This window comes from Girardinichthys multiradiatus, chromosome 11 (assembly GCF_021462225.1).
Source record: "Girardinichthys multiradiatus isolate DD_20200921_A chromosome 11, DD_fGirMul_XY1, whole genome shotgun sequence".
NCBI classification, from domain to species: domain Eukaryota; kingdom Metazoa; phylum Chordata; class Actinopteri; order Cyprinodontiformes; family Goodeidae; genus Girardinichthys; species Girardinichthys multiradiatus.
The window spans coordinates 2,090,472-2,118,234 of NC_061804.1; the positions used below are offsets into that span (position 1 = coordinate 2,090,472).

The 27,763-nt window shown below is 40.0% G+C and overlaps 1 protein-coding gene across 4 annotated transcripts; it reads left to right on the top strand.

The window, feature by feature from the left end:
• The first annotated feature begins 730 nt into the window (after positions 1 to 730).
• Positions 731 to 23,032, top strand: LOC124875967 (pterin-4-alpha-carbinolamine dehydratase 2-like). Of its 4 annotated transcripts, none has more exons than XR_007040174.1 (6): positions 731 to 965; positions 2,598 to 2,729; positions 13,171 to 13,324; positions 14,673 to 14,760; positions 18,942 to 19,022; positions 22,823 to 22,882. XR_007040174.1 is itself a non-coding variant. In XM_047378413.1 (4 exons), exons 1-4 carry the CDS (start codon positions 768 to 770, stop codon positions 20,096 to 20,098), a joined length of 429 nt encoding a protein of 142 aa, XP_047234369.1. In that variant the 5' UTR covers positions 742 to 767; the 3' UTR covers positions 20,099 to 22,013. The 4 variants fall into 4 exon arrangements, 2 of the variants coding, with proteins under 2 accessions (XP_047234369.1, XP_047234368.1); XR_007040175.1 differs by lacking the exon at positions 22,823 to 22,882 and adding an exon at positions 20,081 to 22,013; XM_047378413.1 differs by lacking the exons at positions 13,171 to 13,324; positions 14,673 to 14,760; positions 22,823 to 22,882 and adding an exon at positions 20,081 to 22,013 and having other exon boundaries at positions 742 to 965.
• The last annotated feature ends 4,731 nt before the right edge of the window (positions 23,033 to 27,763 follow it).

A 27,763-nucleotide genomic window follows, 5' to 3' on the forward strand; every position in this document is an offset into this window, starting at 1 on the left:
TTTTTTAGGGATTTGTTTAAAAAAAGTTTCTTTTATTTTGGTCCATTAAAACACAATAAGCTTTTGGCAAAAAAACAAAAACAAAAAAAAAACTAAAATCTCTTATATCAAAGGTGCCCTTGAACTGATGTTGCATTAATTATTTTAGAGATTGCCTCTACATACCTTTGCTTTAGGTTGTAGTAATATGAATTCAAATGATGACATGCACTCTTAAAAAGGGTTATTAGGGCATTAGGAACAGAAACAGGCCCACAGAATCACAGATCCTCTACCGTACCTAACAGTGGGCGTGAAATGTTTTTCCACATATTCGTCTTTGTTTCATGTCAGATGTAATGGTTTTAATGGAGACAAAGTTGCCTCTTGTGAGCTTTGGAGATTTTTTTAAACCTTCCTTACCATTCATCTCACTCTGGTGGTAAGATAAATATGATTCTTTGTTCAGGCTAGAGACAAGTGGCTGAAGTTTGTACCCATGGGAAACAGAAAGTGATGGATTAATGATGTAATGTTCCTGGAACGTAAATAATTAAAAAAAGTATAGTATAAATTAAGAAAATGCTTTTATTTTATTGGAATGAATACCATTATTTGCGCCACCGTAGATAATTTAATTACTTAAATCATAGGCTATATTTAAAAAAAGTCCGTTTGAATTTTTGTCTATAATTTTTTACACACATACATTTGTTGTGTGTCGTTTCAATAGAGGTGCTAACAGTTAGTGTAGCCAGGCTCCTGGCTTGTGATTTCGATCAGGCAGTATGTTGAACAGCTACGTAGAACATGGGATCAGGGCTGCGGAGGGCACGCATTTGTGCACAACAGCTTGTAGAGATTGGACTCAGCTAACAGAAATGTTTGGGTTAATGTTCATCCGGAGGACGAGCAGCTCTCGGCCCTGCAGCCGGCTGAGCAGCCTGAGGAAACTTCCGCTGCAAAGAAACTGCTCCTCTAAAATGGTGAGAGCTGCCACCGGACTTTTCTGTTAGCATTAGCTTGTGTCCGCTTCTTCTTAGACGAGCGGGACGCGACAGTTCTTATCCCCACAAGGATGTTTCTTCGTGGGGACAGGTTTATGGCAAAAATGTCGCGTTTAGTTAGTGTCATATGAGGAAAAATGCTTATGTGAATACTCCAAATTAAAATTTTTACCGGCAAAAACGTGTCAAGTTTGTAATATTTTAACATAGTTTGCATTTTTATCTCTTCGACTCTTCGGATTTCTGTTGATTTTAAGATATCGTTTGGGAATAAGAAACTAAATACAAAATGGAAGAACCTTAAAGCTGGTTTAAAATCACAGTATTAGTAGTTTTTCCACATTAAAAGACACAGAGACATGAATGACACAGTAGTCGGATAGTAACTGAAATATTAGCTCAGGTTTTATTTAGAAATGCAATCAGAAGTCACAGGTGCCTGTTTGTAGTGCCACACTGCCACCTTCTGGAGACTGACCAAGTTGCATTCAAAATTAAATATGAATAATTTGTATTTTTAAGTTTTATTTGACCCCACCAGGGTGGCGATTTTCCATTACATTTATGTATTTAACATACAATTGAAAAGCAATAAAAATTTGTGGCAATAAGCAAATGCATAGATGTAACAACAGAGCTGATAACACCTTATATTGCATTCTCAGCAGTTTCCAGTTTAACACAGGAGAGCTAATGGTTGATAATATATTTGTACATTCACCTTAATTAGTGTAAAGAATGACATTATCTATTCTTAACAAGCATGAAACAATCCATGCTACTGTACTGCATCTAAGACAAACATCTAATGCGGAACGCAACTATACACACTTATATAACCTTTTGTCATGACGAAGCAATCAAATTATTGTAATCTAATAAATCATTTTAGGGTTGATTCCCACTTTTTACTATTTATGTTTGTGATCAAACAGGTTTTCATTGTTAAACTTTTGAGATGCACCACTAGATCTGCATAATTCTGTTTTTGTTTTCTCATGATCCTCATAGCTAGATTGGTTTATGTTTGACTCTAAAATAAAATAAATTAATCTTGTCATTTCATTATGTACTAAAGATACAATTCAGTATAAAAAAAAACATTTATATCAGTATCATGGTTTATTTCACAAGTTAAATTAGTTCAGACAAAGCAGGTAAATTGTAAATTACAGCAGTAATTTTATCCAACACATACATGTCATTGAATATACAGAAACTTAAAAGTAGCAAGTAAGAGGAAAAACATGAGTTTTTTGTAGTCTCATTGCAAACATTACTTGAGCTATAAGTCAAGCCAAGTCAAGTTTATTTATATAGGCTGCTCAGTCAGCTGCTCCATTGTGTACACATTTGCTCATCAAAAATAATCACACCAGCATGGGGTAATCGTCTAAAAATAACTATTTTGGCAAGTAAATAACATTGTAAAATGCAAAAAAAACAAAAGCGCAAAATGATCAGTGTTACTCTGACATACCGCCATAAATGTATTGCGGTTCTGCAATTATAAGTAAGGAAATCCAGAAAACCAGACTAAAAACAGGATATATGAATGAACTTTGTGGTAAAAATGTTTGATTTTGATAACTGGGCGTCACTTGTCTCCAGTCGTCCGATTCCCATTGGCTCAGCCCTGCAGACCGGGATCAGCTGGTGATGGAGCTCAGGGTGACAGGCTGGATGGAGGTGGAGGATCGTGATGCCATCTTCAAGGAGCTGCACTTTAAAACTTTTAATCAGGTCTGTTTTTGTATTTGTCATCCTACCTCTGCTGTGTTTATAGCCAGCTCCAGACCTCTGAGGCATATTTTTTAAAAGTTTTTTTTTAATGCATTTCTTTTTTTTTTTTTTTTTTTAGTAAAATGGTGAAGCTCGTCTTTGACACAATGCACTAGAGATGCACAAAAACATAGCCATCTTGTTTCTTGGATCAGCAGCTATTAGGGTACACTAGCCCTGACCGCAAACTCAAAAATCTGACCTTTTTCCAATCGGTTAATGCGCCACACCTAAGTGCTATCAGCATGCTCATTTGTACCTGAATTTGTTTGGTATAAAATAAAATAGAGTCTGGGCGTCTGCTGAGTCTGCTGCCCCCGCGACCCGGTCCTGGATAAGCGGAAGACGACGAGTACGAGTACGAATATAAAATAGAGTGACAGGAAGTACATTCATACCAGCCTTTGGGACATTTTTGTCAAATTGGTGTCGGGAATAACTGACCTGGATTAAGATGAAGGCTAAACATTTTACAGCAACGTCATTTTAGTCTGTTTTAGCCTTTTAAGCTTTCACTCCCTGTCTGTTGAGGAACGTGCTGGGTTTGGAAACGTTGGCAGTCTTTTGAAAATGTCAGACTTGAGGTAAGGGTCTACTTTCTCAAGGAAATAAACATGGAGGCTACTGGTTAGTTAGTAACCCTCAATCAACGTCAAGTATTAATAAAGGATTCTAAGGACAGTTTAAAATGTGAACTCCATTATCCTTTTGTCTTTTTTAAAGCGTCATTTCCTCTTACATCTAAGGTGTGTTGTTACCTCTGTTCCCAGTTAGATAATTGGAGACCGCTAATGACAGGAAAATTATTTTGAATGCTTTTAATTTTGTTCCTAAATAAAAACTTTGAATCAAAATCTGCCACACGCAAGTCCACGTCTGACTCGTAAAATCAAAGTGAAGTGAAGGTGTTGGAGTGGTCTAGTCAAAGTACAAACTTGATGCTTGAAAATCCTCCAGCAATATAAAAAATAAAAAATTCTGCAAAGAAGAGTGGACCAAAACTTCTCCAATGACATGTAACACACTCATTTCTAGTTATCACAAACACTTGATAACTAGCTCTTGATGGCAGCTGATACTGCCAACCAGTTAGTAGGCTAAGGGTGCAATTACTTTATGACAGAGGACCAGGTTGGCTTGAATAGCCTCTTCTCCCTAATTAAAGAAGCCATCAGGGGAAAGCTGATTTTTGTACTTGTACCCAGGTTATCTGTCTGGGGTCAGAATGAGTTTGAACTTCAACATTTAATTGTGACAACAAAGCTAAAACAGAAGAAATCTATAAGGGAGCAAAAAAACTAGATGGCATTGATTTAAATGACCTATTGGACTGGCCCTCAGTATCAGCTGAGAATATTCCTAAATGACTTGGATCACTATGGAGTGATCTGGACAGCCATACTTGGAGGTCTACACCATGCCTCTTGGGGTAAAACAAACACAGAAACTTTAACATAAATAGTCCAGATTTTCTGATCACATCCTTTTTTTTCTTTATAATCAGCTTCCTACTTTAAATAAGTTTTGGACAAAGTAAACTTCATCGACTCAAGGCCACTTAGTGGACTTCCTCTAATCCCGTCGTTAGTTGTTTCAGCCACTAAAATGGCCTGCTTTTACACTTCCCCGTGTTTGAAGCCAGAGAGCGAATACTGACATCCCCCCCCTCCTCCATCTGTGGCTCCCCTCTCCCGTAGCCTCTCCTCTTACCCGACATGTCAGTCCGCATTAGGCAGAGACACGCCAGGCGACCAGTTGGCAGCAGTTGGGGGTTTTGATCAGAATGATTTCTTTCACAAACAATCAAATTGGTCAAAATGTCTCATCTGGTTTGCAAACCACTAACAACCCCATCTTCCCCCCCTAGTAGATGCGCCTTTCTTTCTCCTTGTTTTGGCCTTTTCTTGGTCCCTATCTCTGCCTCTTTTAGTCTTTGTCTCTTCTTCTCTTTCTGTGCCCTGTGTTATTGCAAGATGAGCTCATGTTGTTCCAATTTTGCTTGTTGGCAACTGTTGTCTTCTGATCCTTATATTTTTTTTACTGCTTTCAGTCCTTTAGTGTATTTTCACTTTCATTGTTGCACTTAAAGGGCTTTTAAAATGAGGAGCAGTGATGAGGAGCGACATTCTGGCTGATTTCCATTTACCACTTATCTAAAGAGATGCACTCGCAGAAATCGGATCCCCCAAGAATTTATGATGGAAATAACAAACCCTTTTCTGTGTGGAAACGCTTCCTTGTGTGGTCACTAGGGGCGGCAGAGCTGCAGTGCAAATAAAAGCAAAATGACAGCTCCGCTTGCTTTTTTAGGCTTGAATTACGTAGATTATTGGAAGTGGAAAGTCACAGGTTCCTGTTTGTTGCAACCAGCTCGGTAATTTACCTGCTAAGTTTCTTTTCTTTTTAACATCAAATTCATAGTGCTTCAATCAGGTTTGAGAGGTGAAATCCTGTTTCTGGGGGACGAATCCCTGCAACCACATGTGGAAACATCTGCATGCGCTCCTGTCTTTAACGCTGCATATTCTGCTCAGACTTACATGTTTTTAAGATGCAGCTGCTGATGTTGTTTTACGCACAGAGGTTTATGCTTTATATGTTTAAAGGTTGGCCATCTGCTATATGTTTCTGTAAAGAAAGTAGACAGAGTCATGTGAAACGGTTAGATATAAAAGAACGATGTGAGCTGTGCATTCTCAACTGTTGTGTTGTGTTAGCTGAGGTTGACAACAATGGCATTCCTTCTTTTCCCACAAAAACTCGCTCATGCAGCAATGGGAAAGGAGGGGGTGGGGATTCATTCAAATGTTGCCTTTTAGAATCTGAAAACAGGAGGGTTGTTATTTCAAGTCTAACCTGCAAAGTCAACAAGCGCTTTGTCAGTGAGGCAGGCAACTCTGGGACGTAAAAATCCACAGCTGTAACAAACTGGACTAACTTTTGTGTCTTAAATCACTTCTCTGTGATACAGTCTGGGCCCCAGTGGTAACTCTATCAGAAATGATCATCTCCAGGAAAAACTTGGGCCCCTAATTGGAGATAGTTGTAAAATCTCTGTGCTTATATGTGACAGAAAGAACAAAGCTAAAAGGATAAGAGACAGTAATAAACAATCAATGAAAACCATAAACTGTCAGGTACAACCAGACACAGAGTTAATATCAGCAACTAAGTCATATAAACTGGCTTTACTGAACATTAGATCTCTGTCAGGAAAATCATTTTTAATCAATGACTTCATTACTGACCACGATCTTAATGTTCTGTTTTTAACAGAAACATGGTTACATGAATTTAATGAAGCTCCCATTCTGATAGAGGCGACGCCTCCAAACTACAATTTTCTTTGTGAGAGCAGACAGCAAAGAAAAGGTTTAAAGATTTATTAGAGGGTAAAAAAGTATTTCTGGCCAAATTTGACTCTTTTGAATATATGGCTCTCCAGGTAAAGAGCCCGGTCCGAACCATGTTCTTGAATATTTACAGGCCTCCTAAGTCCAAAACAAACTTTATCAGTGATTTTAATGAGCTTTTATCTGTGATATGTGTTGATTATGACTGTTTAATTATTGTGGGATACTTCAACGTTCACATGGACAATCCTGAAGACAGAGGTCCAATAGATCTATGTGACACTCTTAGAAATGTTGGTTTGACTCAACATGTTAAACAGCAAACACACAAACAGGGACATATTTTGGACTTGATCATCACTAAGGGTCTAAACATTTCCAAGGTGTCTGTAACTGATGTTGTTCTATCTGACCACTTTTCTGTTATTTTTGAAGCATCATCTCTAATGACTCAGTTTGTCAAAGAGACATGATAAGAAAACACATCTTTAAGGACGGTGCTGCTGAAACCTCTAACCAGATTTACTCTTCAACCTCCACTTTGCCCTGTAACACTGTAGATGAGCTGGTAGATAACTTTCATTCTAAAATCTCGGACATCATTGATTCAATTGCTCCAATTAAAGTGAAAGTCGTTTCTGGGAAGAAAATGTCTCCATGGAGAAGTTCTCCACCAGTCAGAAGAGAAAGAAAATGAGTGTTGAAAAGCTGAACGCAGGTGGAGAAAGACTGGACTCCAGGTTCACTATACAGGTCCTTCTCAAAATATTAGCATATTGTGATAAAGTTCATTATTTTCCATAATGTCATGATGAAAATTTAACATTCATATATTTTAGATTTATTGCACACTAACTGAAATATTTCAGGTCTTTTATTGTCTTAATACGGATGATTGTGGCATACAGCTCATGAAAACCCAAAATTCCTATCTCACAAAATTAGCATATTTCATCCGACCAATAAAAGAAAAGTGTTTTTAATACAAAAAACGTCAACCTTCAAATAATCATGTACAGTTATGCACTCAATACTTGGTCGGGAATCCTTTGGCAGAAATGACTGCTTCAATGCGGCGTGGCATGGAGGCAATCAGCCTGTGGCACTGCTGAGGTCTTATGGAGGCCCAGGATGCTTCGATAGCGGCCTTTAGCTCATCCAGAGTGTTGGGTCTTGAGTCTCTCAACGTTCTCTTCACAATATCCCACAGATTCTCTATGGGGTTCAGGTCAGGAGAGTTGGCAGGCCAATTGAGCACAGTGATACCATGGTCAGTAAACCATTTACCAGTGGTTTTGGCACTGTGAGCAGGTGCCAGGTCGTGCTGAAAAATGAAATCTTCATCTCCATAAAGCTTTTCAGCAGATGGAAGCATGAAGTGCTCCAAAATCTCCTGATAGCTAGCTGCATTGACCCTGCCCTTGATAAAACACAGTGGACCAACACCAGCAGCTGACACGGCACCCCAGACCATCACTGACTGTGGGTACTTGACACTGGACTTCTGGCATTTTGGCATTTCCTTCTCCCCAGTCTTCCTCCAGACTCTGGCACCTTGATTTCTGAATGACATGCAGAATTTGCTTTCATCCGAAAAAAGTACTTTGGACCACTGAGCAACAGTCCAGTGCTGCTTCTCTGTAGCCCAGGTCTGGGGAATGCGGCACCTGTAGCCCATTTCCTGCACACACCTGTGCACGGTGGCTCTGGATGTTTCTACTCCAGACTCAGTCCACTGCTTCCGCAGGTCCCCCAAGGTCTGGAATCGGCCCTTCTCCACAATCTTCCTCAGGGTCCGGTCACCTCTTCTCGTTGTGCAGCGTTTTCTGCCACACTTTTTCCTTCCCACAGACTTCCCACTGAGGTGCCTTGATACAGCACTCTGGGAACAGCCTATTCGTTCAGAAATGTCTTTCTGTGTCTTACCCTCTTGCTTGAGAGTGTCAATAGTGGCCTTCTGGACAGCAGTCAGGTCGGCAGTCTTACCCATGATTGGGGTTTTGAGTGATGAACCAGGATGGGAGTTTTAAAGGCCCCAGGAATCTTTTGCAGGTGTTTAGAGTTAACTCGTTGATTCAGATGATTAGGTTCATAGCTCGTTTAGAGACCCTTTTAATGATATGCTAATTTTGTGAGATAGGAATTTTGGGTTTTCATGAGCTGTATGCCAAAATCATCCGTATTAAGACAATAAAAGACCTGAAATATTTCAGTTAGTGTGCAATAAATCTAAAATATATGAATGTTAAATTTTCATCATGACATTATGGAAAATAATGAACTTTATCACAATATGCTAATATTTTGAGAAGGACCTATATTATCTATAAAGAGAGACTATACAGATATAACCTACAACTGAAAAATGCAAGGGAATCTTTCTTTTCTGAGATCATCAGCAAAAACATTAACAATGCTGGTGCATTATTTACCACGGTCGACAGGTTAACAAACCCTCCTGTAATCAGAATCAGAAAAGCTTTATTGCCAAGTACGTTTTTGGACATACAAGGAATTTGTTTTGGCGTAGTCGGTGCAATACAATACAAATGAAACAGTATAAACATATCTACAATATAATATAAATATATGTGCACAGTTTTAAGTGAGTGAGAGTAAATATAGAGCAGTATAAGATGCCAGAGCAATACAACAGTGCAGGTGATCATTGTGCAAGTAAAGCAGGAGTCCAAGCTGAGCGTTAATGTAACGCATAGAGTTACAAGTTACAGGTTACAGGGAGAGTGTCAGGGTGGTTTCTGGGCTTTGTTAACAAGGCTGGTGGCAGATGGGAAAAAACTGTTCTTGTGGCGTGAGGTTTTGGTCCGGATGGACCGCAGCCTCCTGCCAGAGGGGAGAGTCTCAAAGAGTCTGTGACCAGGGTGGGAGGGATCAGCCAGGATCTTCCCTGCCCGCTTCAGGGTCCTGGAGGTGTACAGTTCCTGGAACGACAGTAGACTGCAGCCAATCACCTTCTCAGCAGACCGAATGACACGCTGCAGCCTGCCCTTATCCTTGGCTGTAGCAGCGGCGTACCAGATGGTGATGGAGGAGGTGAGGATGGACTCAATGATGGCTGTGTAGAAGTGCACCATCATAGTCTTTGGCAGGTTGAATTTCTTCAGCTGCCGCAGGAAGAACATCCTCTGCTGGGCTTTCTTGATGAGGGAGCTGATGTTTGGCTCCCACTTGAGATCCTGGGAGATGATGGTTCCCAGGAAGCGGAAAGATTCCACAGTGTCAATTGTGGAGTCACAGAGGGTGATGGGGGCAGGTGGGGCTGGGTTCTGCCTGAAGTTCACAACCATCTCCACTGTCTTTAGAGCGTTGAGCTCAAGGTTGTTCTGGCTGCACCAGTCCAACAGATGGTCCACCTCCCATCTGTACGCGGACTCGTCACCATCAGAGATGAGTCCGATCAGGGTGGTGTCGTCCGCAAACTTCAGAAGCTTGACAGACTGGTGACTGGAGGTGCAGCTGTTGGTGTACAGGGAGAAGAGCAGAGGAGAGAGAACACAGCCTTGGGGGGAACCGGTGCTGATGGTCAGGGAGTCAGAGACGTGCTTCCCCAGCCTCACGCGCTGCTTCCTGTCAGACAGGAAGTCAGTGATCCACCTGCAGGTGGAGTCGGGCGCACTCAGCTGGGAGAGCTTCTCCTGTAGCAGAACTGGGACGATGGTGTTGAAGGCAGAGCTGAAATCCACAAACAGGATCCTGGCATAGGTTCCTGTGGAGTCCAGGTGCCGGAGGATGAAGTGAAGGGCTAGGTTGACTGTAGCATCTGAACTCCACTCTACCAGGGCCTGCAATGAATTTGCTAAATTATTTACTGAAAAAACCCAAAAGATCAGAGAGGCCGTCAGAACATCCACATCAACTCCAGGACCAAAGTTGTCTCCAACTAGAACTGATTTTGACAAAATCTCCCAATTTCATCAAATAAACTACAAAAACGTAGAAGAAATCGTGCAGCAACTAAGCTCTTCTTCCTGCTGTCTCGATCTTTTACCCACAGCTTTCCTTAAGAAAGCTCTGCCTGTAATAACATCTGATTTAACTCAAATAATAAACACGTCCCTTTTGTCAGATGTTTTCCTCCAGGCCCTGAAAACAGCAATTATCAAACCTCTATTGAAAAAGAGCAACTTGGACAAGCTGCTACTACAGAACTACAGGCCTATATCAAACCTCCTCTTCATCAGTAAGATTATTGAAAAAGCTGTGTTTCAACAGTTAAACAACTTCCTAACAATGACCAACCGCTTCGATGTCTTCCAGTCAGGCTTCCTGCTCACCACAGTACAGAGACTGCTCTTGTCAAGGTGTTCAGTGACATCCGTATAAATGCAGACTGTGGAAGAACCACAGTGCTGGTATTATTGGACCTTAGTGCAGCATTCTGTTGATCACTCCATTTTATTAGAGCGCCTGGAAAATTGGGTCGGCCTTTCTGGTACAGCACTCAACTGGTTTAAATCCTACTTGAAGAACAGGGACTTTTTTGTGTCAGTAGGTAACTTTACATCAGAGAGCACAAAAATCACATGTGGCGTTCCCCAAGGGTCCATCTTAGGGCCCCTCCTATTCAATATCTACATGCTCCCCCTAACTCAGATTTTAATAAACAACAACGTAAGTTATCATAACTATGCAGACGACACACAGCTATACGTTACGATGTCACCAGGTGACCATGAACCCATTCAAGCGCTGGGTAAATGTTTAGAAGAAATCAGTGCATGGATGGGCCTAAATGTTCTTCAGCTGAATCAAAACAAAACTGAAGTAATAATCTTTGGACCAAAGGATGAGGATGAGGATGAGTGTTTAAAAGTTAGCACACAGCTTAAGTTAATACAGCTATAAACCACCAGTCAGTCTAGAAACCTGGGTGTAGTGATGGACTCAGACCTGAACCTTCAGAGGAACATAAAGACAGTAACAAGGTTGACCTTCTATCACCTAAAGAACATCTCCAGGATTAAAGGACTAATGTCTCAGCAGGACCTTGAAAAACTAATTCATGCGTTCATCTTTAGTAGAATTGATTACTGCAACGGTGTCTTCACAGGTCTGCCTAAAAAGTCGATCAGACAGCTGCAGTTGATCCAGAACGCTGCTGCCCACGTCCTCACTAGAACTAAGAAAGTGGAGCACATCGGCCCGGTTCTAAAGTCCCTACACTGGTTCCCTGTAGCTCAGAGAATAGACTTTAAAATACTTCTGTTAGTCTATGAATCACTGAATGGCTTAGCACCAAAATACATTACAGACTTGTTGTCAGTGGATCAACCACCCAGACCTCTCAGGTCTTCTGGCTCAAATCTACTCTGCAGAACCAGAACCAGAACCAAACATGGAGAAGCAGCTTTTAGTTCTTATGCTCCACTAATCTGGAATAAACTCCCAGAAAACCGTGAAAGCGCTGAAACCCTAAAATGCTTTAAATCAAGATTAAAAACCTATTTGTTTAGAGTGGCCTTTGACTGGGCCATCAAAACATTATTAATTAAGTTTTCAGTCCAATTTTCCTTTCATTTTCTTATCCATCATTCTATTCTATTCTCTTTATTTTTAATTTTTAAATGATCTTTGTTTGATTTTCTGTATCATTGTAATGTTTTTCCTTGTGTACAGCGCCTTGATGCCTTGTTGCTGAAAAGTGCTATAAATAAACTTGACTTGACTTCAAACTATTTTTTATTTGTATAGCTTATTTTATACACCATTGAACTAAATGGTTTTTACAGTAAAACATAAAATGTGAGATAAATATGAATATGGGCAGATAATTAAAAAAGTAAAGGTTTCAAATGCGACAGTTCAACAGGTTTTTAAAGTATTTTTTCATTTTTCTTTGTAAAATTAAGATATTTGATTCAGAAATTAATTGGCTGATGAACAAAATGTATTTAAAAACTTGACAACATAAAGCTACACATACAGAGTAGGGTTTAAATTCCCAGAAATTGGGATTTCATGATATAGATCGTTTATAAAGTTGTTTAAATAAGGACTTGCTTTGCGTCCACATGTCAACTCTAATTCCCACCGTGAAACGTGGACCCTTCCTTTGCAAATGCAACTAACACAAAGTAGTGGATCGTAGTGAAGTGGAAGGAAAATAAAACAAACATTTTCTCAAAAAATATTAGGAAAAAGTGTGGTGTTTATTTTTATTCAGCTCTGATTGGATGTAGAGTGTCTTTGAACATCAGCTTTCAGTCCTTGATACTGCGTTTTTAAATTTTGGTCTGGAATTTGACTAGGCCATTCCAATACATGGATATGGTTTGATCTAAACGGTTCTGGTTAGCTCTGGCTGTATGTTTGGGGTCGTCGACCTGCTGGAAGGTGAATTATGCCCCAGTCTCAACTCTTTTGCAGTCTCTATCCAGTTTTCTACCAGGATTCTCCTGTATTTAGCTCCATTCGCCTTCCCATTCACTCTGACTAGCTTCCCTGTTGAAGAAAAGAATCTCCGCAGCATGATTCTGCCACCACCATGTTTCACTGTGGGATTGGTATGTTCAGGGTGACGTGCAGTGTTGGCTTTTCTGCTACTTGTAGCGTTTTACATGTAGGCCAATAAGTTCTGTTGTGGTCTCCTCTGACCCAAACACCTTCCTCTATGTCTGGAAGTTTTGGCCAAAATAATTAAGTCTTTTTTTATTTAATCTTTTACATAACATTGAGAAACCCTTCAGTTGATCAAACTGTTGTTTGATGTTAGGACTGTAGGGGGCACTATTTAGTTAAATTGGATAAACATTTCTTTCCAGAAACTACCTTCAACACTGTTAGACCCTCCTTGTAGTAAGGACGTTTTGTTTGCCTAAAATAAGAGAAAATAAACCCAGTATCGGACGTTGTACTCTTGTAATTAACCTATACCGGTACCGTTTTAGATATTTGTAATTTCTAATTTAACGTTTCTATTCCTGCTACATGACCAAACTACCATCTTGTTTTCTAGCCACGTAGCCTTTAAAATCTGATATTTAGCTGCATCTTTAACGTCTGCTTGATACTGAAAATTGTGTTCACAGCTTTACATTTTGGGTATAGACCAGAGGTCTGCAACTCCAGTCCACGAGTGCCGCACGTCCTGCAACCGTTGGATGCATCCCTGCTCCAGCACACCTGAATCAAATGAATGGTTAATGACCAGGTCTTTGCAGAACTTGCTGACGTGCCAAGGAGGTAATTGAGCCTTTTTGTTCTGGTGTGTTGGAGCAGGGATATGTTGATGTTGCTATGTTGGTGCTATTCTTGAATATGAAATGGCTACATTCCTAAGATGAGAAGATGCTGCATAAATCTTCCATACTCTTTTTGTGAAGCAGAAAGGAAATATATAAAATAACAAGAAAAGAGAACTAGAAGAACATTGCTTCTGATGTTACCCTAAGATCATAATTTGCAGTTATTGAAAGTGAAAATAAACTTAATCATTTATGTTGTATTTGTCTTAAAAGTATGCATTTCAAAGAGTGAAAGAAGACGTTAACACTTCGGTTCACCGCAGATAATGACTGCAGGCAGAAAAACGTAACCCTCCCTGTTCTCTGAGGCCTTCTCCCCCCTTTTTATATTCCATCAGGGCACCCCTCCTCTTCCTCCAAATCTCCTTCAAGCCTCTGCTTCTCCTTAAGAACCTCAGTCTGCTTGTGTCTAATAAGTTGTCCTACAACTAAAACTGAGCCCCTGGGTAAACCGAACTCTCAAACACACACATGGATGGTATGAATCCTCAGGGATTAGGCTGATGGCTTATTTTGCTGAGAGTGACCACTTCATTGGCATGTTCCTGTTGAGCAGCCTTGATGGAGCCCCACGCTGCACACAGCAAGTCAGTTTAGATGATTTCACCGTGAGAAATTAGACAAGTAAAAGTAAATCTGGTCCAAGTCAGTTTAAATGTAACCCAGCTCAATTTAGGTTTTTAAAATGGGTGGTTATAATCATTTATTGAATCAGCTTCCAGTTTATGTGCTGCTTAGTTTTTCTAGGTATTTTAAAATCAAATTTAAGTCAATCATTTAATAGAGTCACCATGTAATTTAACTGTGTTTTAGCTACATGTTCTCTTTGTTTATTTTTTAATGCTGATTTTATGCTAGCCCCATAACTGGGGCTCTTTTAGCTTTTCTGTCACTGCATCAATTTGAAAATTCCTGAATGAATGAACAAATATTAATATCAAGATAAATAAATAAATATAATATTATTGTATGGATGAAAAATACACTGGAATAAAATAAAAAAAAGCTAAATATTACAAAATATAAAAAAAACAAAATGGAAAGTACATAAAATATATAAAAATACATTATAAATAAACCACTCACGACTATAGATAAGTGACAAACGGTTTAAAACATAAGAAAATAAAGCAGAATAAAAAAAACATAAGAATGTTTTAACACGATTGTTAATAAAAATAAAAATTCTAAAGTAGATCATAAAAAAATATTCAAATAAGTATTACGTTTATGGATTTAAACAGTGATTGATGTGTAATCGTTCTGATATCTGTGTACATCCACAGCTGACGGTTGTCTCCAGCATGAAGCTCTTTTTGGCATCTAGAAGGTTCATCTCATTCTGAGATAAGATATCCAGAGAAAAGCTGCAAGGTGTGGCCTTTATTTTTCTTTTTCTTTCTTACATTTAAATGCAGTTCTGCAATTCATCGGGGGGGTTGCACAAACTTGCCTCAACGCTGTGTGAATATAACTTGTCACTTGTTACTTGCTTGAGATGTTGTTAAACATCATACACGACCCTAAATGTGTGTCAGTAAGGCTCTCAAAGTGAGGTTTTTCTTTGTGTTGCTCAGCTGTTGAAGTATGAAAATGTAAACAAATGAATAATTAAGTTGAACACTTTTAACTTCAGCAGCTTTGCTTCATAATTATTTTATTTTGCTTTAAATTACATCCCAGCTTAGCAGAGAAGCTCTGCTTAGGCAGCTGGAAGGCTGGGAAAGGTTGTTTGGTACAGAAGAGGAATGAAACATAGAAGGTGTGGTCATCATCATAATCATCACTGGTCAGAATCACAGAGTTCTCGCCTTTTGCTGCAGAGGTGTTTCTGGGTGATGATGAGGCTTGTGGGGTAATCGTCGGGTGGTGGTTCTGGCGGTGTGTAATGTTGGCGAGCAGCTTCTCTACTTCAGAGGATGAGTGTGTACAGTATGATTGTGTCTGTCAGAGGCTAGTTAGAGGAGGCGCAATCTGCATGCACTTAGTCCTGGCAAGGCATAGCAAGCGTATTTTTTAAGCCCCTTGGACTGCGCAGCAGTGGAAAGCCGATCTGTAAAGCAGACATGTGTTTGAAACGGAGTCCTGCATTTCAGCCCGCAGCCGCAATGAGAGCGAGAACCCCGCCTCGCTCCGATGTCAAATTATTTCATCTAGTGTTGTATGACAATCATGCTGTAATAGCTCCAAAATGGCTCCTCAGAGGCATGAGTGTCTGTCGGTGGGTGGGGGTGCATGTAGTGGGGCTCTGCTGACGGGTGTTTCTGATTATTTGGGATGGAGGTCCTGTGTAATGTCATGTCAAATTATCTGACTCTGACAGCTGCAGCTTGTTTGAGCTGTTGGAGACACCAGTACGGATGGCCGCCTTGCTGGCTGACCCGCTGTCTTCCAGAAGCGTGGCCCAAACAATACAAATGGGCTAAACAAAAGCACTTTGAGAGGGAGAGCTCTTGACCTCTGTTGACATGTTGGCTGGGAGTGGAGAGGTGGTTTCATTTTCTTCTGGGCCCAAGTGGAGGATGTTGAGATGACCCATTGGTGACAGACATTATAGGTGTCCTTACTTTTTCTCCCATAAGATCTAAAGTATTTCTCTATTAGTTTTGGAGAAAACCTTATCTTATGTCTCACGTTCCCTTCCTCTAGAGGTCACTTTTAGCCCTGTAGTTTGTTTGTGGCTCAGTAGGTCTACATGGATATACAGTGCCACCCTGGGAACATAGTCGCATTTTCTCATGTTGCAACTGCGTCTGAAAGAACAGTACTAAGAAGGGATTCATTTTGAAGTGGTTTTCAACATTTTTGCGTTTGTTTCAGCCCCTTTGGGTCAATACTTCGTTGAACCAAGTTTCTCTGGGATGTCTCAAAACGCTTTGCACATCTAGAGACTGAACTCTTTGGCCATTCTTCGTTGCAGAATAGCTCAAGCTTAGGATGTATACGTGAAAATATACTATATATGGGTCTGCCCCGAGGTCTCTTTCCAGTGGGACATGCCTAGAAATCTTGCAGGAGGCTTCACAATCAAATGCCTGGACCACTCCATCATCTCTTACCATCACTTTCGAAAAAGACGCTGAGATACTTGAACTTCTCCGCTTGATACCCAGATTTGGAGGGAACAGTTCACCTTTTTTCCGATTGAGAACCAGAGGAGCTGACTCTTGACCCAGCTGCTTCAGGCTAAGCTGTGAACTACTTCAGTAGAAGCTGAAGGCCTCGGCTCTGAGTTTCCCAGAAAAACACACCCTCTTCTTCACGACTGCACCTTGAGATCCTGTCCAGAATCACAAACCGGATTGAGGACCAGGAGAATCCATGAATAAGTCCATGCTTCACCGGGAAGAAGCTCGACTTTGAGCTGAGACCGTGGACACAGCTCCAACATTGCAAAGATGATATAAATTTAAAGAATAGTGCAACTGCAACTACTTTTTTACATATTATGGCACCTTCGGTAATACTACCAATACTTTGTAAAGTTCCTGGAGTTCCTGGAGATTGTTTTAATACCACCCACTCTGTTTCTTTACCCTCACTTGGGTTCTGACACCAACTTTTTTGTGTACTGCTTTTGATTTTGAGCTTTAACAAGTACTATGTGTAAATGGGCCAAATTGCTGAGTGCTTGGGAAAATGACAGTGATATATTTTGTTTTATTTAATTGGGAACTTGTGAAATCCTTTGCCCCTTATTCACAGGGCAGTTTTGACCGTTCAGGAGCTTATGGAAGCCCTAAGGTATATGTTTTTTGTTCCTTAATAGAGTCCAGAAGTGAAAAAATCAAGTTCTGAAATGGGTCAATGTGCAGGAGCCTCGAAGTGTTAACACTGGATCCTTTTAGCTGTCACTCAGTGTTCCCCAGCAGCAGTTTAGCTTGAGCTCAGCCCCAGAGAGAGGAGACATGTTTGGACAACACCTGACATGACAGGCTGCTTAGCCATCTCCATTAGAGCCGGTGAAAACTGAGAAAAAGCAGACCGCCTCACTCTCCAAATTGGTGCCTCTGGGGTCAAGTTGCAGGAATATGTCAATTACTTAAATTGATCAGCAGAAGGCTTCCCTGATAACCAATTTGATCGAGCTCGCGATCGTGTTACATGCATAAGGGAACCAAACAGGCCGTCTCAAAAATTGGTCCGCCACGCTAAACAGACTAAAACCCAATTTCCTTTGTGAAAGTAAATCTGTTTCGTCATGTCAGGTGGCGGATGGGGCCGCAGCGCCGGCCTGTAAACAATGGCATTTCAGTTGATTTAATTAGGCAGAGAGGAAGCATTTAGGGGCTTAATTGAGATTGCAGTGGGAAATTGCTCTGAAATGGGCCTACCTGAGTTGTTTTCCTCCTCTTGTCACAGCGAGCCTGACGAGGGATTTCACTGTCCTCTTTGTAGATAATTAGAATTACCGTAATCACTCCCTGGATGGCCTGTGATTGGAGAGAGAGAGAGACACATACCAAAACCTGAAATATGAAGAGTGAGGATGTTTCTCAATGTGCATGCCTCTCTGCTCTGTGTAAGGCTGTGGAAGTGGGCTTACTGGAGGGCTTTCTTCATGCACACACGCATAAGTCTGTTTGTGCTTCTCTGTGCCTCAGATGGCAGCATTGCTCTTTTCCTCCTGCATGAGTTCAGCTGCATGTATTTTCATTATTACATCTGTGAAGTAACCCTTTAGATGATGTTTACGTCTGCTGTTGGGTTGCAACAGTTAATTGGTCAATCCTTCATCAGTAAAGTGGTGTTGAGACCTTTTTTTTTTTTTTACTAGAAGCAATCAGAATTTTAAATTTCACCTTCAGGATTCTTCTATTCTGTAAGGAACCAGTCCAGTTCATTTAAACACAACACATTTTTCATGTGTTCTTGTAATAATTGTTTTTCTTTCACTTTAACTTCAGTCCTATTAAAGCTCAGACTGGTTTTTCCAATCTGATCTCAGAGGAGTTCATATGTTTTGGTTTGCTAATGTTCTTTCAGTGAAGAAAGCTGCATTTAAAGCACATATTACTTAACAACACATACTTAATAAACTTACATCTAACAAACTCTGGTTTAAGGTTGCATTTTGTAGTGGTAGAAATCTACCACACGTTTTCCTTCCACTCAACTTTCCATTAAAATGCTTGGATGCAGCACTCTGAACAGTCAGCTTTTTTGGCAGTGACTTTTTGTGGTTAGGTTGTCTGCTGGACAACTGTCAAGTCAACAGGGGTACCCTTGATTGTGTAGGCCATAATATAGTCATAACTTTGTGTTAAATATCATATTTAATGGTCTTATGTCATATTATGTTTGTCTAAAAAGATGAATTTTTGATTTGTATTAGCTGTGAGCCATAATCAAAATAGACATAAAGAACACTTTAAATATATGGAGCAATTCTTTCACTTTCAAATGAATTACTGAAAAAATGTCCTTTTCAATGATAATTTAATTTGAATTGATTTGATAAAACCCTAAAAATACATGTTTTTGTTATGATTAGTAAAACAGAAAGAATAGAAATTCATATTCTGTTTAATTGAATAATTTCTTTTCTCCTCCAGGCGTTCGGCTTCATGTCACGTGTGGCTCTGCAGGCAGAGAAGATGAACCATCACCCAGAGTGGTTCAATGTTTATAATAAGGTAACCACTTTCTCCAGGTTCAAATAAAACTCCGTAGTCGTATCTGAAAAGGTCTCTTTCTTTAGGATCAGTTACTGAAAATCGAATTGTTCTCCTGCTTTTATGTTTATAATCCCGTTTGGTTTCAGTGGATCAGTTAAATCAGATCTGTTTTCATGCTGAACAATCATTTCCAGGTCTGGAAACCTCTCCACCTAAACCACTAAAAATGCTCTGTAAGTCAGTCAGGAATAATAATATGAAAAACAAAACATTTTCAGGTGGTAATGCTTTAGTTTTGCTTGTGAAAACCGTACAAATATCTCCACCTTCATAACACCAGTGCTCACACATCCACTCATCTCTCTTTTTGTCTCAGAGGTAAAGAGGTGTGTGATATGACACAGCCCGGCTGTGAAAATCTCCCTGCATTAAACTGAAGCCACTGAATTATCGTGTGGTGAACCGGGGCTCTTTAGGAGGAATGCTGCTCCTAATCCACTCTTTATTAAAGTGGCTGAAGGAATGGTGCTGCTGGTCTCTGAGCAACAACCGGGCTCTCCACCAGACACTTCCAGACAAACCTCACACAGATTTACTTTCAGCCTGAACAAAATAGTTGATCCATTTTGAATTCATACTAATATTCTTGAGCATAAATAACGTTCTTCTCAGTTTTCATGATTCGTTTATGTGTGAAGAAAACTGTGGAGGGTTTGACATTATTGTTTTGTCCAGCTTAAACCAACAAATAGATCTAAATAACTCAGATGTTGTCTTCTAAAGCTGAAGCCATGTTCTTCTCAGTTCTAGTTTGCAGCAGCAGCCAGTGAGGTGTGAGCATCAGACATGCTGCTCAGCGACCAAAACCTGTACCTACTGGTTATATTTACAGCCATTTACAGCCACAGTTATAGCAAGATGGCGCCGACGATGGCCGCCTCGGAACTTCGATCTCTCTTTGTGTATTTTGTGTGTTTATATGTTTTTCGAGCCACAGTACTGTGGTCTCATTCAGTAGAGAGGAACTTCTCAACATCAGAGAGTCCTCTCTTGGGATTTTTTTCACCATCTTTCAGCGATCCGAGGTTCACTGAGCTTCTGGCAAGCGGAGCTGCGGCACTCTATGGGATACTGCGCCGAAAGCGCCGGAGGGGGAAATGTGCTGGCGCCCTGGTAAAACACCGCGAAAGAGGACTTCGCACACCACTGCCTTCAATCCATCTGGCAACCTCAACAACACCGTAGCAGCTGTGGACCACTTCAGGTTCCTAGGAACCACCATCTCTGAGGACCTGAGATGGTCTTCACATAGACACTGTTCGAAAGAAGGTCCAGCAGAGACTGTACTTCCTGAGGCAACTCAAGAAGTTCAACCTTCCACCTTTAGCAACAATGCCACTCTTGTATAGTTGTTTTTTTGTTGGCTTATATCAGTTTCCCACTTTGCCCCCTCTTCTTTACAACATTGCTTCAGTTCATTGAGGTTTGCAGACATCTCTAAAGGTCCCAACGCAGCATTTGAGTTAGGCTGAGATCTGGATTTAAGGTGACTTGAACCTTTTCCAGGTATGTTGACCCAGTTTGGATCAGGTTTCATCTGTTGGACAGATGGCCTCATAATTGGCTCCAAAATATTGTGGTAATCAGTGGAGTTCATGGTCAACTTAATGATTGTAAGGTTTACAAAACAATACCAAATCATCGCCTCTCCACCTCAGTTGTTATGAGATGTTTGTGCTGGTATGCTGTTTGGTGGTCACCAAACATGGTGCTGTGCATTATGGCCAAATGGCCGTTCTTTGGTCTTTTCTGTCCGAACTACATCGTTCCCGATGTTTTGCCGATCTCTCAGATGCAACTTTGGAAATCTAAGACAAGTTGCTATAATCTTTTTAGATTTAAAAAGGCCTTTTAATTTAATAATAACATAATCCTTTCCAGTCATAAATGTCTTCCACTTGTGAATAACCTGAACTTCTGATTGTTTGGAATTTGCCTTGTAGCCCTTTCCAGATAGATTTGTAGTAGAATTTGCATCACTAAGGCCATTGCTGATGTCTTTCCATCCTAGCATTGTGTTAACACACACATCTGTCAGCTGAAGAGCAACTAAACCTGCTCACAATCAGTTTATCCAATTCTTTTGATTAGGATTACTTGCCTACTTTCCCTTTTTAATTAACTGAGTTGATTTTCATATATACTTCTGTCTATAAACTGGTTTAATTTTGTAGAGTGCCTTGAGATGGCATTTGTTGTGTACGATGTAGTATAAGGCCCACCTAAGATCATTATTTTTTTGAAAATTATAAGAATAGTCATAATGTTAAGAGAAAAGAGTAATTTCACAGAGAAAAAAGCTGCAATACTTATAAAGATCTGACATGACCAGCTCAACCAAACAGCAGCCTCAGTTTGAGCCCAGCAGCCGATGTCGTACCGTACCGTCAACATGTAAGCTAACATATTATCCTAATGTTACAGCTTCATTCTTGCAATATTATGACTTTATTCTCGTAATTAGAAAGTAGTTAATCAACGCTTTATAAATAAAGTAAATTGAAGTAGCAGTGGTGTACTTACTTATTCGAGACACATCATTTTTGCTTGAAAATGACGATGTGGAATCTGTTGTGTGGCAAATGTAAATATTGGTAAAAACCAAATTATTTGTATGTCCTAATACGTAGAACCCCAAAACTGGAAGGGGATGTACTTACTTTACTATGGCTGCACAGTATTTTGGAAAAGTCCTTAGTCATCCCATTCTTATGTTTTACCTTCAAAGAGCCAGACCTTCATGCAGTTTCTCAGGCTACTTTCACACTTGTTCTGAAAAGTCTGATCTGGTCACTTGAGCCCAGAAAAATCCGATTCGGGGCCACATTTGCCTGCAGTGTGAACAGGGGCCTTAAAATGGTCTTCATCAGTAGTTCTGGACTTTCTGAAGGTCTTTGAAACCCTCTTTGGATTTTGGATGTTTTTCATCCAGTATGAGGGATTGCTGCAAAGTCAACACCAGTGACTGTCCACTGTCTCTACATGCTCATCCAGGAGGAGTGAATGCTGCAAGTCACTGACTGGATGCAATCTGCTGGGTTTCCTTAGATAGAAAAACTTTTTATCCAATTTGAATAAATAACTGAATCTGACTGAACTGTTCAATGGTTACAATTAATAGGAATGTATGAACCTGACTTTTGTGAAGAACCTTGAGACGACATGTGTTGTGAATTGGCGCTAAATAAATAAACTGAATTGAATTGAAAATTGAATTACTCTTTTTTTTTTTTTATGCTATCTCTATTGTCAGAGGAATGTGTCTTAGTAGCTGCTTAACTTTAAACAAATCATACGGCATTAAGGATAAGACAAATAAAGCAGCCAAAGTCCATGATTAGAAACAAAACTGATTCATCTGGAAGAAAAGGATCAAATCTGGGGTGGTGGTAAAAAGGTTGGATAAATTCTAGCTGCTACATCCATTTTATTTACAGACGTTAATAAACAATTATGTGAGGAAATGAAGAATAAAATTAGAAATCTTATGAAGTTACCTGGTTGAGTTGACATAAAAACAACATATTACAGAAAAAAACACTCTTAATAAAAAAGTATTTATTCTGTATTAGTTCACATAGTGTTTATGTAATAAATAACAATAACAGATATATTCTTTGATCCAGTAAACGCATTTTTGACATAAATATGCAAAACTGGATTAGGTTTATGCTAAAGAACCAAAAACTGTGAAATCAATAAAACATGAGTTTTTCTACATGTTTATAACTAGAAACTGTGTGCTTGTGTTTCCACAGGTGCAAATAACACTGACCACACATGACTGTGGAGGGCTTTCTAAACGGGACATCAAAATGGCAAAATTTATTGACAAAATTTCAATGTAATGTTTTCAGACTTTATGGTGAAGTGTAATGTTGACTCGGTCTTCCAGCTTTGTTAAAACATTTTTTAAGATTTCCTCATTCTTTGTGTGACTTTCTATCAATAAAACCTGTGCAAATAGATGATGGCGGGACATTTTCTTTCAAATTAGTAGAATACCTTTTTCTGTGTCTGATTTCTTACAGTCTGATGCGAAGATAGTAGATGTCACTCTATTTTATCTCTTAGTTCTTGATTTGGGTAATATCTTTCATTGCAGATGGTAATAAAGGAAAGTGCAAATGCTTTTCAGTATTCTGTGAGGGATTTGGCAGGAAACTGCTTGTTCCCGACTCAGTCCTCCTCCAGAGTCGTGTTTTTTATTTTTTATTTTTTGGCTCTGCAGATTGGAGCAAAACGAAGGACGCCTTGAATTTTTTCCACATCTTTTCACCTTATGCCCACAAACTTCAATGCATTTATTGGGCTTTTACGTGATAGATCAACACAAAGTAGAGCATAACTGTGAAGTGGAAGGAAAATTATGAAATGCTTTCAAAATTATATACAAATAATAATCTGGAAAGCGTGGTCATCATGTGCATTAAACCACCTTTACTGCAGGCTAAAAAAGAGATGTAGGTTCACCTTTCTGCTGGGAACAACTCAAAACATATAACCAGAGCACTGAGTGATGTGTATTTGTGTTAGAATGGCCCAGTTAAAGTCCAGACCTAAATCTGATTAGCAAGACATAAAAATTGATGTTCACATCCAGGTTTTGCAAGGTGTCATACAGACCATACCTAATATAAAAGTAATTTCTGTGCTTGTTGGTTAGCTTACAGAGGCAAGCTGAATGTGCTTTTCTTCCTTAAAATGTGCATTTTTACCTAAAATATCATCTGAACCTGTTATTCTACTACTTCCTGTTACCTAGGAAGAATCTGACTCGACAAGCAAAACAATCTTTCTCAGTCTTTTGAGATTAAATCACTGCATAAAATCTCCTCTCTAGCTCTTTAAACTCTCAAACCTGGTTTTGCAGCAACAGCTTCAGATGTTTCATGTAACTGCAGATGTTTCTGGCACAACAATGAGAGGAATGTTGGACCACTTTCCAAACTGTATCAGAGTGTATATCTTTTAACAGAGTAAACTGAATGTTTTCAGATTAAAAATCCTTTTCCAGACTCAAGTTTTCCAGATTTCTTGGTGCTTCTTTAATTGTGTTTCCTACAAATTAACAGCAGACGTTTTGCATTCATCAAGCTTTTTTGTATGTATGCTTAAAAGACAGTGAAAAACCTCGAGGTAAAAAGACAAAAGAGGATAACTTTTTATTTTGTCACCTGTTTTCTCAAAGATTTGGTCCAAAAATCATAAAGTTGAACCTTGATGAAGTTGAACATGAAGCAGATCTGCATGTCTGAGTTTATTTATTATAAATCTCAATGTTTTGATTTTTTTGTCTTTGAGACAAAAAGGATAGATTAACTAGGTTTAGGTATGGCACAACATTTACTTGATGGTGGTTTTCCTGAATCGTGCTACTACTCTTTCAGCTAAAAATCTGGTTCAACGGCAGCACCAGTCTAGTTTTAGCGCCAGTGGCGCAAATAAATGTAGCTAAATCAGTTCAGCAATCATTACTTTTATGGATAATCGGTAAAGAAGGCAACTCTGGTTGGTTGTGAATTTCTTTTTCTTTTAGAAATTCAGATTTTAATATTTTAGAAAATTGGATTTAGAGGTCGAGGTATGAAATCATGGATATTTTAACATACTCTGCTTTTTCTAAACTTATCCAGACCAGGGAAATGCTGAACCTTTACCATGGCAGTCAGGAAACGTCATGCAGGGCCTTATTTATACATAACCTTTTCTATGTGTATAACTTGGATCATACCAGCTCTCCAAAGCTCTAGATTATAAATCCACTGAAACAATCATGACCAAAATGAGTTTTGATCTAAGTTCTCTCAGAAAGCAAAACAGTCCCAAACCATGATGCTCCGTCCACCTATCACAGCTGCTTTCATGCTTGGAGTACATTTTCCTTTTTATCGTTCAACAGAACTATGTCTTCAAAGATGCAGCCTTCATATTTAGTGAAGCAGCCGATATTCCAACTCTTTTTTTTTAATGCTTCGTTAAACATTCTCGAGAAAATTGATACCCCTTCATTTTTGCATATTAGATGTGAATGTATGGCCAACAGTCTATTAGATTTAAACATATTAGAAGCAGGTGGAAAACATACAGTTCCTACAGCTCCAGATGTTAGAAAATCCACCGGCAGTAACTCCTACTCTCACCAGTCAACAAATTACGTTATTTGGTGAGATTACCACTCTGGGGGCTACTGCTCAAATAGCACGATGCTGCTTTGAATAAGTGCTGCCTCTGTTATTTTGTAATTTCCATGACTTTAATCAGATTAAACAGTTGTACACATAAAACTGAACCTTAATAAAAATATATGCAGGATGCAAATAGAGAACAGACAAACTGTGCTCTACAATCCATACATTATGGATTTATGTAATTTATTTTATCACGTCACACAATGTTCCACCAAATTCGAGTCTGTTTTTTTCCCTCGTTGCATCACTTGGTAAACATAATGGTCACTGCAGAGCAAAGGCAATCTGTGAACGTTTTCGTTCATTTTTGTGACATAAATCAGACAAATGTTGCTTTTGTTCTTCCCAAAGCAGGCAGCCCTTCATTTCATGTGGGTCTGGAAACGATACTATTGAATTCAGGTGTTTTTAATGGTTTTCAACATGAACCACATTGCCTCTGTTTGCACTACGCTGATGTCTCTCATCTGTATTGTTTCAATGTGTACTTCTTGTACTTAATTCATTAAGAAGAGTAAAATGTCCACTGGTTGCCAACCTAAATGCTGGTAGTCATGATATTACCTGGGTAGGAAAGAAGAAATAACAGTTCTATCGGATTATCAGCAACATCTTTCTCTTTCAAATCTAGGAATTTGTGAATTTCTGTATTTATTAAACATATTGCGTCAGGTCAGTCTTCATTCTTGACATTGTTTTTGTATATTTTGATGAAAATGAATAAAAACAAAAGTTCTGTTTCCAATTTCCTACCGTGAACCTTTATCACTTAGAACTTTATTACCCTGAACCTTCAGCCTCCTCTGAGCCATGGTCTGCTTTGATTGTGGTGCTGTTTATGCACATCGCGTCCGCTTATCTTGCAACAGTGTCATTGTTATGTGTGTGACAGCGAGAAAAGCTGTAAAAAAAGACCTTATTTGTGAGTATTTCACAGCGGTTACACTCTGAAGCTCAGTGAAAATCACTTTATATTCAGAGGAAACTTGTAGCATTCATGAATTCTTAATAATTCTACCTGACATGTCCGAAGGCAGTATTAATCTGACAGGAACTGCATGCACAGTAGCATGCCTTGTTTTTATTTTAAACTGGTGACTGATAAACAATCATAGGGTTCTCTGAGTTTAGATGGAGTCCAAAAGCCTGAGAAATGACTTTGCAACCCTTTCCAGACAGATAATGTCAATGACTTTGTTTCTCATCTGTTTTTGAATTTCTTTAGATCAGGGCATCATGTGTTACTTTTTGAAATCTTTTAGCCTACTTCATGTTGTCAGACAGGTTCTATTTAGGTGATTTTACGGGTCTGTCAGTTTTGGGTGATGGGAGAGAAGCTGAATTCAACTATCTCAAGGAATGTGGTTAATCGCACTTAATTCATGTTTTAATAAGGTGGGTTAAGTTTTATACATAGATTGCTTATTACCTTTTAATAACTTAAATTTGTGTGATTATCTGAAACATTGGGAAGTAAGGGAGGTAAGACTGACAGCAGCATGTTAAGGCGAGTGTTGTTTTAACATAACATTTGGCATCATTTGGCAGGCCCAAGCGCATAGTGAGAGTCTGCTAGGAACGTCTGGCGGAGTCCTCGGCCAGACATGTATTCAACTCTCACCTCCAGGAGAGCTTTGGCCAAATTCCGGGGGATGTTGGAGACATAGAGTCCAGGTGGACCATGTTCTCCGCATCTATTGTCGATGCTGCTGCCCGTAGCTGTGGCCGTAAGGTTTGCGGTGCCTGTCGCGGCGGCAATCCCCGAACCCGGTGTTGGACACCGGCATTAAGGGGACGCTGTCAAGCTGAAGAAGGAGTCCTATCGGCTGTGGTTGGCTTGTGGGACTCCTGAGGCGGCTGACGGGTACCGTGGGGCCAAGCGTGCCGCGGCCCGGGCTGTGGCAGAGGCACAAACCTGGGCCTGGGAAGAGTTTGGTGAGGCCATGGAGAAGGACTACCGGTTGGCCTCGAAGCGATTCTGGCAAACCGTCCGCCGCTTCAGGAGGGGGATGCAGTGCTTTGCCAACACTGTTTATAATGGGGGATGCTGAACTCGACTGGGGACATTATTGGGTCATGAAAGGAGTACTTCGAGGATCTCCTCAATCCTGCCATCACACATTACCTGGTGGAAACAGAGGCTGGGGACTCAGGGTTGGACTCTTTCATCACCCAGGCTGAAGTCACCGAGGTGGTTAAAAAGCTCCGCGGTGGCAGGGCTTCGGGGTTGGATGAGATCCGCCCTGAGTACCTCAAGTCTCTGGATGTTGTAGGGCTGTCATGGTTGACACGCCTCTTCAACATTGCGTGCCGGTCGGGGACAGTGCCTCTGGACTGGCAGACTGGGGTGGTGGTCGGACCGGAGGGTGTGTTCCAACTACAGGGGGATCACACTCCTCAGCCTCCCTGGTAAGGCCTACGCCAGGGTATTGGAGAGGAGAGTCCGACCGATAGTCGAACCTCGGCTTCAGGAGGAGCAGTGTGGTTTTCGTCCCGGCCGTAGAACAC

Coding starts and splice junctions, on each gene's coding strand:
- LOC124875967 (XM_047378412.1), top strand. CDS start 768: ATGTTGAACAGCTACGTAGAACATGGGATCAGGGCTGCGGAGGGCACG. Junction 966..2,597: donor GAAACTGCTCCTCTAAAATG/GTGAGAGCTGCC, acceptor ACTTGTCTCCAG/TCGTCCGATTCCCATTGGCT. Junction 19,023..22,822: donor GGTTCAATGTTTATAATAAG/GTAACCACTTTC, acceptor GTGTTTCCACAG/GTGCAAATAACACTGACCAC.